Source organism: Mobula hypostoma, chromosome 8 (genome assembly GCF_963921235.1).
Source record: "Mobula hypostoma chromosome 8, sMobHyp1.1, whole genome shotgun sequence".
Taxonomy (NCBI): domain Eukaryota; kingdom Metazoa; phylum Chordata; class Chondrichthyes; order Myliobatiformes; family Myliobatidae; genus Mobula; species Mobula hypostoma.
Genome location: NC_086104.1, coordinates 150960698 through 150974471, shown reverse-complemented (window position 1 = coordinate 150974471; position 13774 = coordinate 150960698). Strand labels below are relative to the sequence as shown.

The following is a 13774-nucleotide window of genomic DNA, read 5'->3' as shown; positions in this document are numbered from 1 at the left end:
GAGAAAACCCCTAGCTTGCTCAACCATTCCTCATAATACACGTTCTCCAGTCCAGATAGCATCCTGGTAAAAATCTTCTCTGCACCCTCTCTACAGCTTCCACATCTTTCCTATAATGAAGCGACCAGAACTGAACACAATATTTCAAGAGCGATCTGACCAGTTTTATTTATTTATTAAGATATAGCAGGGTAAAGGCCTTGAATAAGTGTCTGGCACCAAAAAACGGCCCACGGTCAAAGTTACTTAGATCACGTTTCTTCCCCATTCTGATGTTTGGTCTGAACAGCAAATGAGCCTCTTGACCGTGTCTGCATGCTTTTATGCATTGAGTTGCTGCCACATGATTGGCTGATGAGATATGTGCATTAACGAGCAGGTGTAGCTAGTAAAGTGGCCACTGAGTGTACGTCAGTAGAAGGTTAAAACTTTTATGGAAAGTAAGAGAACGATGGTCAATCCAAAAACGTATGTTTTTTAATTCTGTTTTTGCATCAGCAGAATATGAGGTAAGAGTACAAATTTTGATTATAAAAGAAGAAAAATTGATTACCTTTGCTTTGTGGAGTGCTGCACTTGAGATTTTCTACTTCCTGCTTCAGCTTCCCAGCCAGGAGTTTCTTCTCTTGGCTCCTCTGCTTCTCAGCTGCTCTCTTGGCTTCCAACTTCTTCTGGCGTGCTGACTTGACTGGTTCAGGCAGCATTCTCACCTCCCTGGGAAAGGCGGTGAGCACCTCGATCGCCCCCGCCTTGATCTTCTCGTTCTGGTTGTCCTCGCTGCCGTGTTCATCGGTTGTCGACACCTTGTAGAGGGGAAGCACGTGCAGCTGCTCATCCTCTGGTATTGTCCCAATCTGCCGATTGTCCTCCTTTGTCAGGGTGCAAACCTGGGAATAAAAGCAGATTATTGACTGATTGGTTGATTGAGATACAGTGCAGAATAGGCCCTTCTGGCCCCATGAGCCACACCTCCCAGCGACCCCTGGTTTAACCCTGGCCTAATCACAGGATAATTTACAATCACCAACTAACCTACCGACCAGTAGGTCTTTGGACTGTGGGAGGAAACCAGAGCACCCGGAGGAAACACACGCGGTCACGAGCAGAATGTACAAACTCCTTACAGGTAGTGGTGGGAATTGAACTCCAGATGCTGGTACTGTGAAGCATTGTGCTAGCCACTATGCTACCGTGCCACGTTCTTGGGAAGATTTATGGTTAATGGTGCTTTTCTTTGCTGCCATTTAACTTGTCAGGTAGAGCACAGCAGTGTGACGTGATGACTGGGTGTTGGTGTAAACTGATGGAGACAGGACTCACTTTGCGAGAAGCGTTTGGTGTGACTGACCTTCCAAAGACGAGCCTTTAACCTGAAAAACCTAATTCTGCCTGACCTGCTGCGTGTTTTCATCATTTTCTGCTTTTATTTCAGATAGCCAGCATCTGCACTTTTTTGATGTTCTACAATGTGTCCCGTTAACAAAACTTTAATTGTGCTTGATTATTAGGAGAATTTTTTATTTGGAAATACAGAGCAGTAACAGCCCCTTCGGCCCAATGAGCTCGTGCCACGCAATTACACTAGTGTGACTAATTAACCAATGAGATAGCTCTTATTCAATTAATGCAGTACAAAGAAGCTTCTCGAACTTTCCAGAATTATACTTCGTGTAACTACTAGAAGCATATTAAACTGTTTTGTGCATATCAGACTACTTAAAATACCAGCAGACAATTGTTAAACTGCAAAGAAAATAACAATTAAACAGTCTAATCTAAGAATTAAACAGTCAGACCCAACAACACTAAAGTTTTATTTTTGCACAGTCTGTTTCTCTCTCTCTCTCTTCACTGCCTTGTAAGTTGTATTTGGTGTGCCGTCTGTCCCTACCTGCTGGTGATGCTGCAGCAAAGAATCTTCTCATTATAATTCTACCTCACCGTACTTGTGCACACAATAAATCAACTCGAATTAATTTGACCAAGTGAGTTTAACTAACTTACTAATATCAACGTACCGCAGCAACTCATGCCATTACAGCACTCTGACCTCAGATCTAAAACACTAAACTCAGAATCAAACACCAAGACAATGACGTGACAAAATTCTAATTTTATTTTTTTTCTCCATTAATCCATCGGGAAGAAACAGCCATTGCAGTACTGTTAGCTGCCACCATGTGGCAGAGTTGTGTTGTGAATAACAGCTGGAAGTTGGCCGCCTCACTGAGACCTGGTTTCACCTGGAATGAAGGTAAAAGGTCAAGGACAATGATTTGCACCATGCTCCTCTACTTTCAAGCAGAACTTTTAAAGGTCCTTTTCAAGGCTGTCCTTGTTTTTCTCTGCATGAGTGAGACAGGTGTGACAAGCAGGTAATGATGTAATATTTTTTCAATAAAGATCTTTAAAGATTAGCAAGCAACACACATCAAAGTTGCTGGTGAACGCAGCAGGCCAGGCAGCATCTCTAGGAAGAGGCACAGTCGATGTTTCCGGCCGAGACCCGTCGTCAGGACTAACTGAAGGAAGAGTTAGTAAGAGATTTAAAAGTGGGAGGGGGGGAGATCCAAAATGATAGGAGAAGACAGGAGGGGGAGAGATGGAGCCAAGAGCTGGACAGGTGATTGGCAAAAGGGATATGAGAGGATCATGGGACAGGAGGCCCAGGGAGAAGGAAAAGGGGGAAGGGGGAAAACACCCAGAGGATGGGCAAGGGGTATAGTCAGAGGGACAGAGGGAGCTATTCAGTACTTTAAAGATTAGCTTTATTTGTCATTGACACTGAAACATACAGTGAAATGCGTCATTTGCATCAAGTCAAATCAATGAGGGTTGTGTTGGGCAAATGTCGCCACACTTAAGGTGGCAACATAGCACGCCCACAACTCACTTACCCAAACCCCTACGTCTTTGGAATGTGGGAGGAAACTGGAGTAGCTGCAGAAAACCGATGAGGTCAGGGGGTGACCGTACAAGCTCCTTACAGACAGTGGCAGGAATTGAGCTAGTGCCATAAAACGTTGCACTAACCACTGGACTACCATGCCTTTTCCAAGCAATTGCTAACAGGATTGCCAAAACATGATCCTGTATTGCAGTTTCAATGTGTCATTTGATGAAAATGCGATTCAGCTCATCTCTTCTGGAGTAGAGTGACTTTGGTTCCTTGCAGAGAACCCTCAGCAGCTTTTCACATGGGATAGTTCCACGTTTGACACTCAGCCATGATAACATGACAGTTTCAATAAAAGTGGCGACGAGGGTTCTTTAAGTAACCTGTAATAACGAGTGCCTACATCAGTAGCAATAAAAAAGTACTGATGCATTCTCAAGATTTAGAGTTATGGGGTCATAGCATGGAAACAGGCTGTTCAGCCCATCGCATCCATGTTGACCCTCAACCTCTCACTTTGCACTAATCCTACATTATACTCATTTTGTTTATTCTCCCCATATTCTCTTAAATTCCTCCCAGATTCAAACACTCACCTACATTGTTCTTTCATTATGTGCTGTGTCATATGACGTGGGCGGTCGTGGTCTTTCCACGACCATGGTTGTTCTTGGCAAAATTTTCTACAGAAGTGGCTTGCCGTTGCCTTCTTCTGGGCAGTGTCTTTACAAGACCGGTGACCCCAGCCATTATCAATACTCTTCAGAGATTGTCTGCCTGGCGCCAGTGGTCACATAACCATGACTTGTGATATGCACCAGCTACTCATACGACCATCCACCACCTGCTTCCATGGCTTCACGTGACCGTGATCGGGGGGCTAAGCAGGTGCTACACCTCGCCCAAGGGTGACCTGCAGGCCAGCGGTGGGAAGGAGCGCCTTGCATCTCCTTTGATAGAGACGTATCTCCACCCCGCCACCCAACTCACCTATGTGCCAGAGGCAATTCACGGCAGTCGGTTAATCTACCAGCCTGCACGTCTTTGGGATGTGGGAGGAACGCAGTGCATCCTGAGAATACAACATGGTCACAAGGAGAACATGCAAACTCTGCTCAGACAGCGCCCAAGCTGAGGATTAAACCCCGGTCTCTAATGCCGTGAGGCAGCGGTTCTACCATCGGCACAACTGCTCTGCCCTAATTCTTTAAAGAAATTAGATTCTATATATACATATATGTATATATCTTGTTCATCTCTTTATCATTCTCCTTTGCAGCACTAATTTAAGACCATAACACTTGGGAGCAAGATTAAGCCTTTTGACTCATCAAATCTACTCCTCCATTCCATCATGGCTAATTTACTAACTTTCTCAACCCCATTCTCCCTCCCCTGTAACCTTTGGTAACCTCACTAATCGAGACTTGGCCTCCAAAGTTCAAAGTAAATTTACTCCCAAAGTATCAGAATGTGTCACCATTTGCAAGCCTGAGGTTTACCCTCCTGTGGGCATGCATACTCAATAAATGGATAATAGAATGACGACCATAACAGAATCAAGAGACCGCACCAATTTGGATGATCAACCAGTGTGCAAAAGACAACAAACTGTGCAAATACAAAAAGAAATAATAATAATAATAATAATAAATAAATAAGCAGCAAAAATAACTTCTGTTGATCTCCTAATCACCAGGAGTTTTGGAAAGATAATTTTTACATTTACTTGATTTGAGGATGGGCACTAAATGCCGACTCTATCAGCAATTATTAAAAAATTAATCTCTCTATCCTGCGGATTTTGAATTCCAAACACTGTTCAATTGAACAGGGTTGTATTTGGGCCCCGTATCGAAGAGAGAGATGTGCTGACACTAGAGAGGGCTTACAGAAGATTCACAAGAATGATCCCAGGAATGAAAGAATTAAAGCAAGAAGAGTGTTTCAAGGGCACTCAACACGCTGGAGGAACTCAGCAGGTCGGGCAGCATCCGTGGAAACGACTGGTTGACGTTTTGGGCCGGAACCCTTCGTCAGGACTGAAGAAGGAAGGGGCAGAGGCCCTATAAAGAAGGTGGGGGGAGGGTGGGAAGGAGAAGGCTGGTAGGTTCCAGGTGAAAAACCAGTAAGGGGAAAGATAAAGGGGTGAGTATTTTCTGCAGAGTAGTTTGTGTTTACAATCTGCAAAGTATTGAGTGTTTGAAGGGGCCTGGCCCTGTATCATTGAAGTTGAGAAACATGAGGGGGGATCTCACAGAAATCTAACAAATACTGAAAGGCCTCGATAGAGTGGATACAGAGATGTTTCCTATAGTAGGAACAGAGGGCACAGCCTCAGAATAGAAGGATGCCCATTTAAGGTAGAGACGAGGAGGGATTTCTTTAGCCAGATGATGGTGATTCTATGGAATTCATTGAGGCTAAGTCATTGGGTATATTTAAAGTGGAGTTTGATATGTTCTTGATTAGTAAGGGGGGTCAAAGGATACAGGAAGAAGGCAGGAGAACAGGACTGAGAGGGAAAATAAATCAGCCATGATTGAACTAGAGCAAACTCATGGACCGAATAGCCGAATTCTACTCTTATGTGGAACTTCGATTGATTGCTGAACTTGGCAAAATGTTTGCAGATGTTTTGGCTCCAGACAAGAACCCATCATCAGTTGAGTGTGCTGTCTCCTCAGAATGCTGGTTTATCTCCTCCTCTGGGGTCCAAATAGATGTTGTTAGACGTCGTGATGTGGCTGGCTGGTTCAGAACACGGTGAACAGTTTAGTAGTCGAAGATTCTGATTGGCTAGTTTCGAGGGAGGTCCAGTGGAAGTGTTTGCTTTGCTGTCCAGATCCCGAGATTACTGGTGGTTTGTTAATTGTTGACGTCGTTGTTTGTCTTTTCTCTGTAAGGGTTCCTATACTGGATCTATGTCAATGTGCTTGTTGATGAATCCTTCTGAAGAGAACCACACTTTGAGAAATTCTTGTTCTTGCTTGAGTCAAGACTCTGGCTGTCATCCAGTTGAAATGGTGTCCTTCTTTGTCTTCATGAGCTGATCCCACTCTTATGTTTTATGGTCTTATGGTCATTCTGCAGAAACCAGTTTGAAACTCCCCCAGTTCCTTCAAAACAATCAGAATGATTTATACCCCATAACTCTCAAATTGATTTAAACGTGGGTCCAGTTCTTTTACCCACTATGTTCCTGAGAACTGTTAAAACTAAAATAAATACAGTAAATGCTGAAAACCATCAGCAGGTCGAGCAGCATCTGCCGAAGAGAAACAATCACCATTTCAGGTCCAGGATCCTCATCAGAATTTATTTCAGATTTCTGGCATCTGCAGATTTTTTAAAAACTTGTTATTACTGAGAGGGTATTATTGCGAAGCAAGTTTCTGACTGTGCTGGAAATTTAACTACTTATTTGATAGCATGAAATTCAAAGTTCTGCTGGAGGGATATATGGGTTAAAAACAGATTTGAGTGATGTGGTGATTTACGTACCACAGTACAGCCGTTGTACATGTTGTGTTGGTCTTTATGGGCATGAGCACAGAAATCCATACATGCAGTTACTCCTGAAAATGGTTTCCCTTCCTTCTTCCCCAGTCGGCAGTCAGGGGCTAACCGTTCATTGGTAATCTGTGAAGACAATGAATTGCAGTTTTATTTATTACGAAATTGCATTTATATTTCATAGATCGGTGCTTACCTGTTACTTATTTTAGGGAGTATTAATAGACAAAAGATTCTAACCAGTCTGATAAATCAGCTGTCTCTGTGTGGAGTAATCATTTTCTATTTCTGTAAATAATTTTGAACAGGTTTAACATTAATGCCTTCATACATTTTGCATTTGACTGCTGTGTGGGATAACAATGCAGCAAAAGACTCAATCCTTTCCCGATTAATCTCAGTGAAAAGGTGGATTTATGAGTCTTCGATCAGGGGTTCCCAACCTTTTCTAAGCCATGGACCTCTACTATTAACTGAGGGGTCTGAGGACCCCAGGTTGGGCGCCTCTGCTTCAGAATAAAAAATTATTAAATTAAGCAAAAGTTTTCTACAATTGCTGAAGTTCCAGCAAAGCTTCCAAGTTTCACTATTATGCACTCAGCGGCCACTTTGTTAGGGACTTCCTGTACCTGATAAAATGGCTGACGATAGGTTCAGCAACTGCACCTGTCTACTTCAAGACTTGGCGTGTTGTGCACTCACAGCTGCTCTTCTGCATGCCACTGTTGTAACGCCTGGTTATTTGAGTTACTGTCACCTTGCTGTCAGCTTGAAGCAGTCTGGCCATTCTCCTCTGACCTCTCTCATTAGCGAGGTGTTCTTGCCCACAGGGCAGCTGCTTCCGAGAAATGTTTTGTTTGTTTCTCGCACCATTCTCTGTAAATTCTAAAGGCTCTTACTTGTGAAAATCCCAGAAGGTGAGCAGTTTCTGAGTTACGCAAACCACCCTGTCTGGCACCAACAAGTCACTTAGATCACATTTCTTCCCTATTCTGATGTTTAGTCCAAATAATAACTGAACTTCTTGACCATGTCTGCAAGAGGGCAATACAATGATCGTTGGCAGAGTCATGATGGCGGACTAGATCGCTGAGCTGGTCTTCTGACCTGTTTGCACTGACGACTTCTTCTATTACTTCCCCCTTTCTTCGCCCTTCACCTTCCTCCTCCATAGTGCAGCGTGGTAGCGCAGCAGTTAACCATAGGACACAGGAGCAGAATTGGGCCATTCGGCCCATCAAGTCTGTTCCGCAAAGCGTAACGCTATTGCAGCGTCAGTGATTCCGACCGCTGTTCGTAAGGAGTTTGTATGTTCTCCCCATGACTGTGTGCAATTCCCCTTGGTGCTCCGATTTCCTCCCACATTCTAAAAATGTACGAGTTAAGAGTTAATAAGTTGGGCGCATGCTGTGTTGGCGTCGGAAGCACGGTGACGCTTGGCAGGCTGCTCCCAGCTCACATTTGGACTGTGTTGGTCATTAACGTAAAATAACACATTTTATTGTATGTTTCAATGTTTATGTGACAAATAAAGGTAATTTTTCAATCTGATCCTCTATCCTTTCTTCCTCCCACTGCTAAGATGCTGCTGTATGGGTCTGATTGATATTTGCGTGCAGTCCTGCCCTTCTGCATGTTACCCGGAACATCCACAGTGTTTAGGCTGCGGTGGTGTTGCACAGGTCTATTTGATAGGGTCAAGGAGAAAATGTGGCACCTGTTCCCATGTCGTTCTCTTGTTCGTCTTGCCCTCTGACCTGGCATGCTGACTGAAAGATAGAGGGCTGCTGCAAGATATAAACTCTCTGACTTCTCCTAAAACCCCTCCATCACTGTGCACCATGTAAAGAGCTGAACAGATACCTCCTTTCCATCTTATTCCATGCACTCCCCTCTCAGCAACTGCAATGGTGTCAGAGTGATTGGATAACTCATGTTCTGATCTCCCTCTCTTACTGGGCAAAGCAGCATGTCATGTCGTGCCACTAACCCCAGTTACTCCACAGAGGGCTGGGGTCAGCTCAAGCAGTTTCACTATCCTATTAATAGGCATCCGTTAGTCTCATGAGACCATGGATTTGTGCCTTGGAAGGTTTCCAGGGCGCAGGCCTGGGCAAGGTTGTATGGAAGACCGGCAGTTGCCCATGCTGCAAGTTTCCCCTCTCCACGCCACCGATCCTGTCCAAGGGAAGGGCACTAGGGCCGATACAGCTTGGCACCAGTGTCGTCGCAGAGCAATGTCTGGTTAAGTGCCTTGCTCAAGGACACAACATGCTGCCTCAGCTGAGGCTCGAACTAGTGACCTTCAGATCACTAGACCGATGTCTTAACCACTTAGCCACGCACCAACACCATTCTATTAGCTTGCCATTTACACCAGTATATTGAAATGTCTGAAGTCAAGTCAAGTCAAGTTTATTGTTTTTTATATATAAATATCTATATGTATACTGTTAAATAAAACAATGTTTCTCCGAACCAGAGTGTAAAGCACAGCAGAACACATAATGCACATATAACACACAATAACTTGGGATAAAATCTACAGATAAATTCTGCATCAATAAACTAAGTAAAGTGCATAAATTAAATATTGTAAGGTACAGAACAGATTAACCATGTGTCACACATGTTTGTGGAGATTATGTAAATGTTCTACACAATGCGCAGTTGGATAATAATTAAAACACAGGGATTTGCAATGGGAAATCTAAATAACAGAAACTTTGAATAATAGGCATTATTGTTTTAGCCATGCTTGGTTACAGTACAAGAGTGAACGAATCTCACAGCTCTCCCGTGTGTTGTACAACTTACCTGATTACTGAAGGCTTGGGGTGCAAGCTGTTTGTAGAGTGGAGCGACTTCTGTGGCTAACGTTTGCAATCTGTCCTTAAGTAAAGCTTCCTGAGGGGGAGAATAACAACAGTAATTAACACCGACCATCAGAGGTAGCGATCCCTCTTCATTTCATGTGAGAATTGAACTAAGTGTGATCACAGTGCGGAGTAAAACAGTGAACAACAACACACACAAGATGCCGGAGGAACTCAGCAGGTCAGGCAGCATCTATGGAGGAGAATAAACTGCTGGGCTGGATGGGAAAGGAGGAAAAAGTTCAAAGCTCAAAGTAAATTCATTATCAAAGTATGTACATGTTACCATATACTACCCTGAAATTCATTTTCCTTCAGTAAAACAAAGAAATACAATAGGATCAATGAAAGTTACACACAAAGAAAGACTGACAAGCAACCAATGTGAAAAACAGGACAATGTGTGCAAATACAAAAAAAAACCAAATAATAATAATAATAATTATATCTATTATTACAAATAGGAGAATCCATAATAACTGTCCAGATATATTACAGGATAAATAAGGAAAAACAACTTACTTAATAGATATAGCCTTTCCAAACAAACATAACCTACAAAAATCAGTAAGTGAAAAGTACAAGAAATATACTGAATTAAAAGAGGAAATTGAAAGACTATGGAACATGGACAGAGTATACATTGTCCCAATAGTAATATCTACAACTGGTATCATCCCAAAGGCACTACACAACAGCATTAAGCAAATCGAGCTACACAGCAACATTTATGTAAATCCTCAGAAAGCAACAATATTAAACACAACAAGAATAGTCTGAAAGTTGTTAGTAATTGAGAAATGAGCATGCTTGGTTATGCCCGTACCTCAGGTTTACCAGCTTGAGCTGAGAAAAAAATACAATAATAGATAGATAGATTGATAACTACTGAGAACATGAGTTATAGAGTCCTTGATAGTGAGCCCATTGGTTGTGGAACCAGTTCAAAGTTAAGGTGAGTGAAGTTACCCATGCTGGTTCAAGAGCCTGATGACTAGAGGGTAATAACTGTTCCTGAATCTGTTGCATTGGGACCTTCTTCCCAATGACGGCAGTGAGAAGACAGCATGGCCTGGATGGTGGGCATTCTCGATGATGGACACCGTTTTCCTGTGCCAGCACTCCTTCAGATGTGCTCAATGGTGGGGAGGCTTTTCCGTGATAGACAAGGTTATATCCACCAGTTTTGTAGTCTTTTGTAGGAAGAATGAACATCTTAGGTTGATGACCAGAAACAGTAACTTCTCATTTCTCCCTACGGATGCTGCCTGATCTGTTAAGTTATTTTCATATTTTCTACTTTTATATCTGATTTCCAGAATCAGTAGTAACTTTCTTTTGAATTGCAACCTCCATTGCCAATAAATTTGCACCTGTTTCAGTAACTTTGTTCTGTTTCTCTTAATAAGAAGTGGAGTCTAATTCACTGCCACAGCTTGAACCAAAGGGGATAGCTTCACTCAAATTCACTTGCCCTATCTTTGAAATGTTCCCATGACCAGTGGACTCACTTTCAAGGGCTCTTCATCTCATGTTCCCGATATATATTGCTTATTTATTTATGATTATTATTTCTTTTTTTCTGTATTTGCAGGATTTGTTGTCTTGTGGTTGAACACCCGAGTTGGACAGTATTTCATTGATTCTGTTATGGTTATTATTCTACAGATTTATTGAGTATGCCCACAAGAAAATGAATCTCAGGGTTGAATATGGTGATATATATCAACTTTGATAATAAATTTACTTTGAACTTTGAACTAAGAAGAGATGAATTTCTACACAAGTTTAGCTGTGATTTAGAATGGAATCTTACTGGGATGAATTATGCCAATACTTGAATTGCTGAGAAGTAAGATTTCAAATTAAAAACCATAAAAATGCAGCACTACAGGTTTCATTAAATTCTCACCATATTCCTCAATTATATCCAATAAAAGCATGGATACATTCAGAACTTGAAACACGAACAGCATAAAGCTGGTGCATTTACTGTTATCACTGTTATAACTCGTGGCTTTCATTTGCTTTCAGTGTGCTATCTCTGAAAAAGGACACAGTTAATTAATTAGCAAGCAGGTGACTTTTTTTCTCATGTACCAAGATACAGTGAAAAACTGTTTTGCATGTCATCCGGACAGATCACTTGTTGCATTGGCGTATTGAAGTAGCACAAGGGAAAAACAATAACAATACAGAACGAAGTGTTACAGTTATAGAGAAAACATAGTGTAGACAGACAATACGATACAAAGCCAGGATGAAGTAAAATCTCAAGGCTTTGATAATAAATTTACTTGAACTTTGATTGTGAAACCAAAGTTCAAAGTTAATTTATTATCAGAGTACATATATGTCACCATATACAACCCTGAGATTCATTTTCCTGTGGGCGTACTCAACATATCTATAAATATTAACTATAACAGGATCAATGAAAGATCAACCAGGGTGCAGAAGACAACAAACTGTGCAAATGCAAATATAAATAAATAGCAATAAATAACGAGGGTTCATCTTATCAGATTAGGTTTGATAGTTTAATGACAAACAGGATAAAAAGCGCTGAGTCAAGTTTCGTTTACACATTGGTTACTTGTCCGTCTTGTGTGCGTTCTTTTGTTGATTCTACACGGTTCCTTTGTATTCACTGTGAATGCCCGCAAGAAAATGAATCTCAGGGATGTATATGGTGACGTGTATGTATTTTAATACATATTAAAGTATGCCTACAATAAAAGAATACATATCAGAGTACATATACATCTGTGAGTTTTATTTCTTTTTTATGCCGGTTTTGTATGGGGGGGGTGCGCGGAGGTGATGCCTTTTCTTTCGTCAACTCCCATGGTCTTTCTGTACTTCATGGCTATCTGGAGAAGGTGAATGTCAGGGTTGTATTGTACATGCGTACTTTGACAATAAGGTGAACCTTTGAACTTTTAATAATAATATTTATTTTGAATTTTGAATTATCTTGTAATAGTGGGCTAGAAGCTGTCCTTGAGCCCAGTGGTATATTCTTTCAGGGTTTTGTATCTTCTGCCCAATGGAAGGCGGGGGGGGAGGAGGAGAGAGAATGTGCGGAGTGGGTGGGGTCAACGATTATGTTGGCTGCTTCACTGAGGCAGCGAGAAGTGGAGACAGATCAGTGGAGTGTCAGCTGAGCTACGTCCACAACTCCCCTCAATTTCTTGTGGTCCTGGGCTGAGCAGGTGCTTTGCAAGCCGTAATGCATCCAGGCAGGATGCTGCCTATGGTCCATTGCACCAATGCTCATTTGTTCCATCTTGGACTACTAGCTTCTCGCAGCTCCGTAACAACACTCATGGGCAGAGGAATGCCACATGGATGGATTGGACAAAAACTCCGATAACTGCATTTCAACGTCAAGCTTCAGCTGTAAACTCCTTCCAGCAACAATTCCGTGCACATTTTTGGAGGAACCTGTTGAACTTGCTCTCTTTGGGATCCAAAGGCACTGCCTCAGAATAAAGGGATGTCCCTTTAAAACCGAGATGAGGAGGAATTTCTTCAGCTAGGTGGTGGTGAATCTGTGGAAATTGTGCGAGGGTTGTGGGGGCTGAAACGCTGGGTGTAATTAAGGCAGAGGTTGACAAGCTCTTGATTGGTAAGGGGGTGAAGTGTTGGGTGCAGCACGGTAGTGCAAGGGTTAGAGCAACAGATTACAGTGGCGACTGTAAGATTGATTCAAATCCTGCCACAGTCTGTCAGATGTTCGTATGTCCTCTGCATGACTGCGGTTGTTTCCTCTGGGTGCTCCAGTTTCCTCGACATTCCAAAAATATTTGTACCATTATGGTTAGGGAATTGTGGGCACGCTATGTTGGCACCACTACAAGGGTTATGGTAACCCTTGTGGGCTGCCCCCAGCACCATTTTCAGAATGTGCTGGTCATTGATACGAACAATGCATTTCACTCTGTTTCAACGTTTCGATCTAAGCGTGATAAACAAAGTTAATCTTTATCTTTACAGGCGGCATGGTAGCAGGGCAGTTGGCACAATGCGTTACAGCACTAGCGACCTGGATTTAACTCGCGCCGTTTGCCCGGACTCCCCGTGACCGAGTGGCTTTCCTCCAGGTGCTCTGGTTTCCTCCTGCACCTAATAAAGTGGCCACTGAGTGTGTGTTCATGGTCTTGTGCTGCTGTAGCCCGTCCACTTCAAAGTTCGGCATGTTGTGCATTCAGAGATGCCCTTCTGCACACCACTGCTGTATCGTCTGGTTATTTAAGTTACTGTCACGTTTCTGTCAGCTTGATTCAGTCTGGCCATTCTCCTCCAGCATCTCTCATTAATGGAATTGCCATTGGCTGGATGTTTTTTTTTTGGTTTTCACACAATTCTCTGGAAACTCTAGAGGCAGTCGTGTGTGAAATCCCAGGAGATCAGCATTTTCTGAGATACTCAAACCACCCCATCTGGCAGCAACAATCATTCCCCAGTCAACTTCACTTAGATC

The 13774-nt window shown here is 42.6% G+C and overlaps 1 protein-coding gene across 5 annotated transcripts in view; it reads right to left on the bottom strand.

Moving 5' to 3' along the window:
- tet3 (tet methylcytosine dioxygenase 3) overlaps positions 1-13774 on the bottom strand; it is a 336470-nt gene that overhangs the window by 15522 nt on the left and 307174 nt on the right. For all 5 annotated transcript variants that reach the window (XM_063057052.1, XM_063057053.1, XM_063057054.1 and 2 more), the window contains 3 exons: positions 9230-9319; positions 6401-6538; positions 554-887 (listed from right to left, as the gene is read on the bottom strand). In XM_063057052.1, coding sequence (XP_062913122.1) covers positions 554-887; positions 6401-6538; positions 9230-9319 — 562 coding nt within the window. The remainder of the gene's footprint in view (positions 1-553; positions 888-6400; positions 6539-9229; positions 9320-13774) is intronic.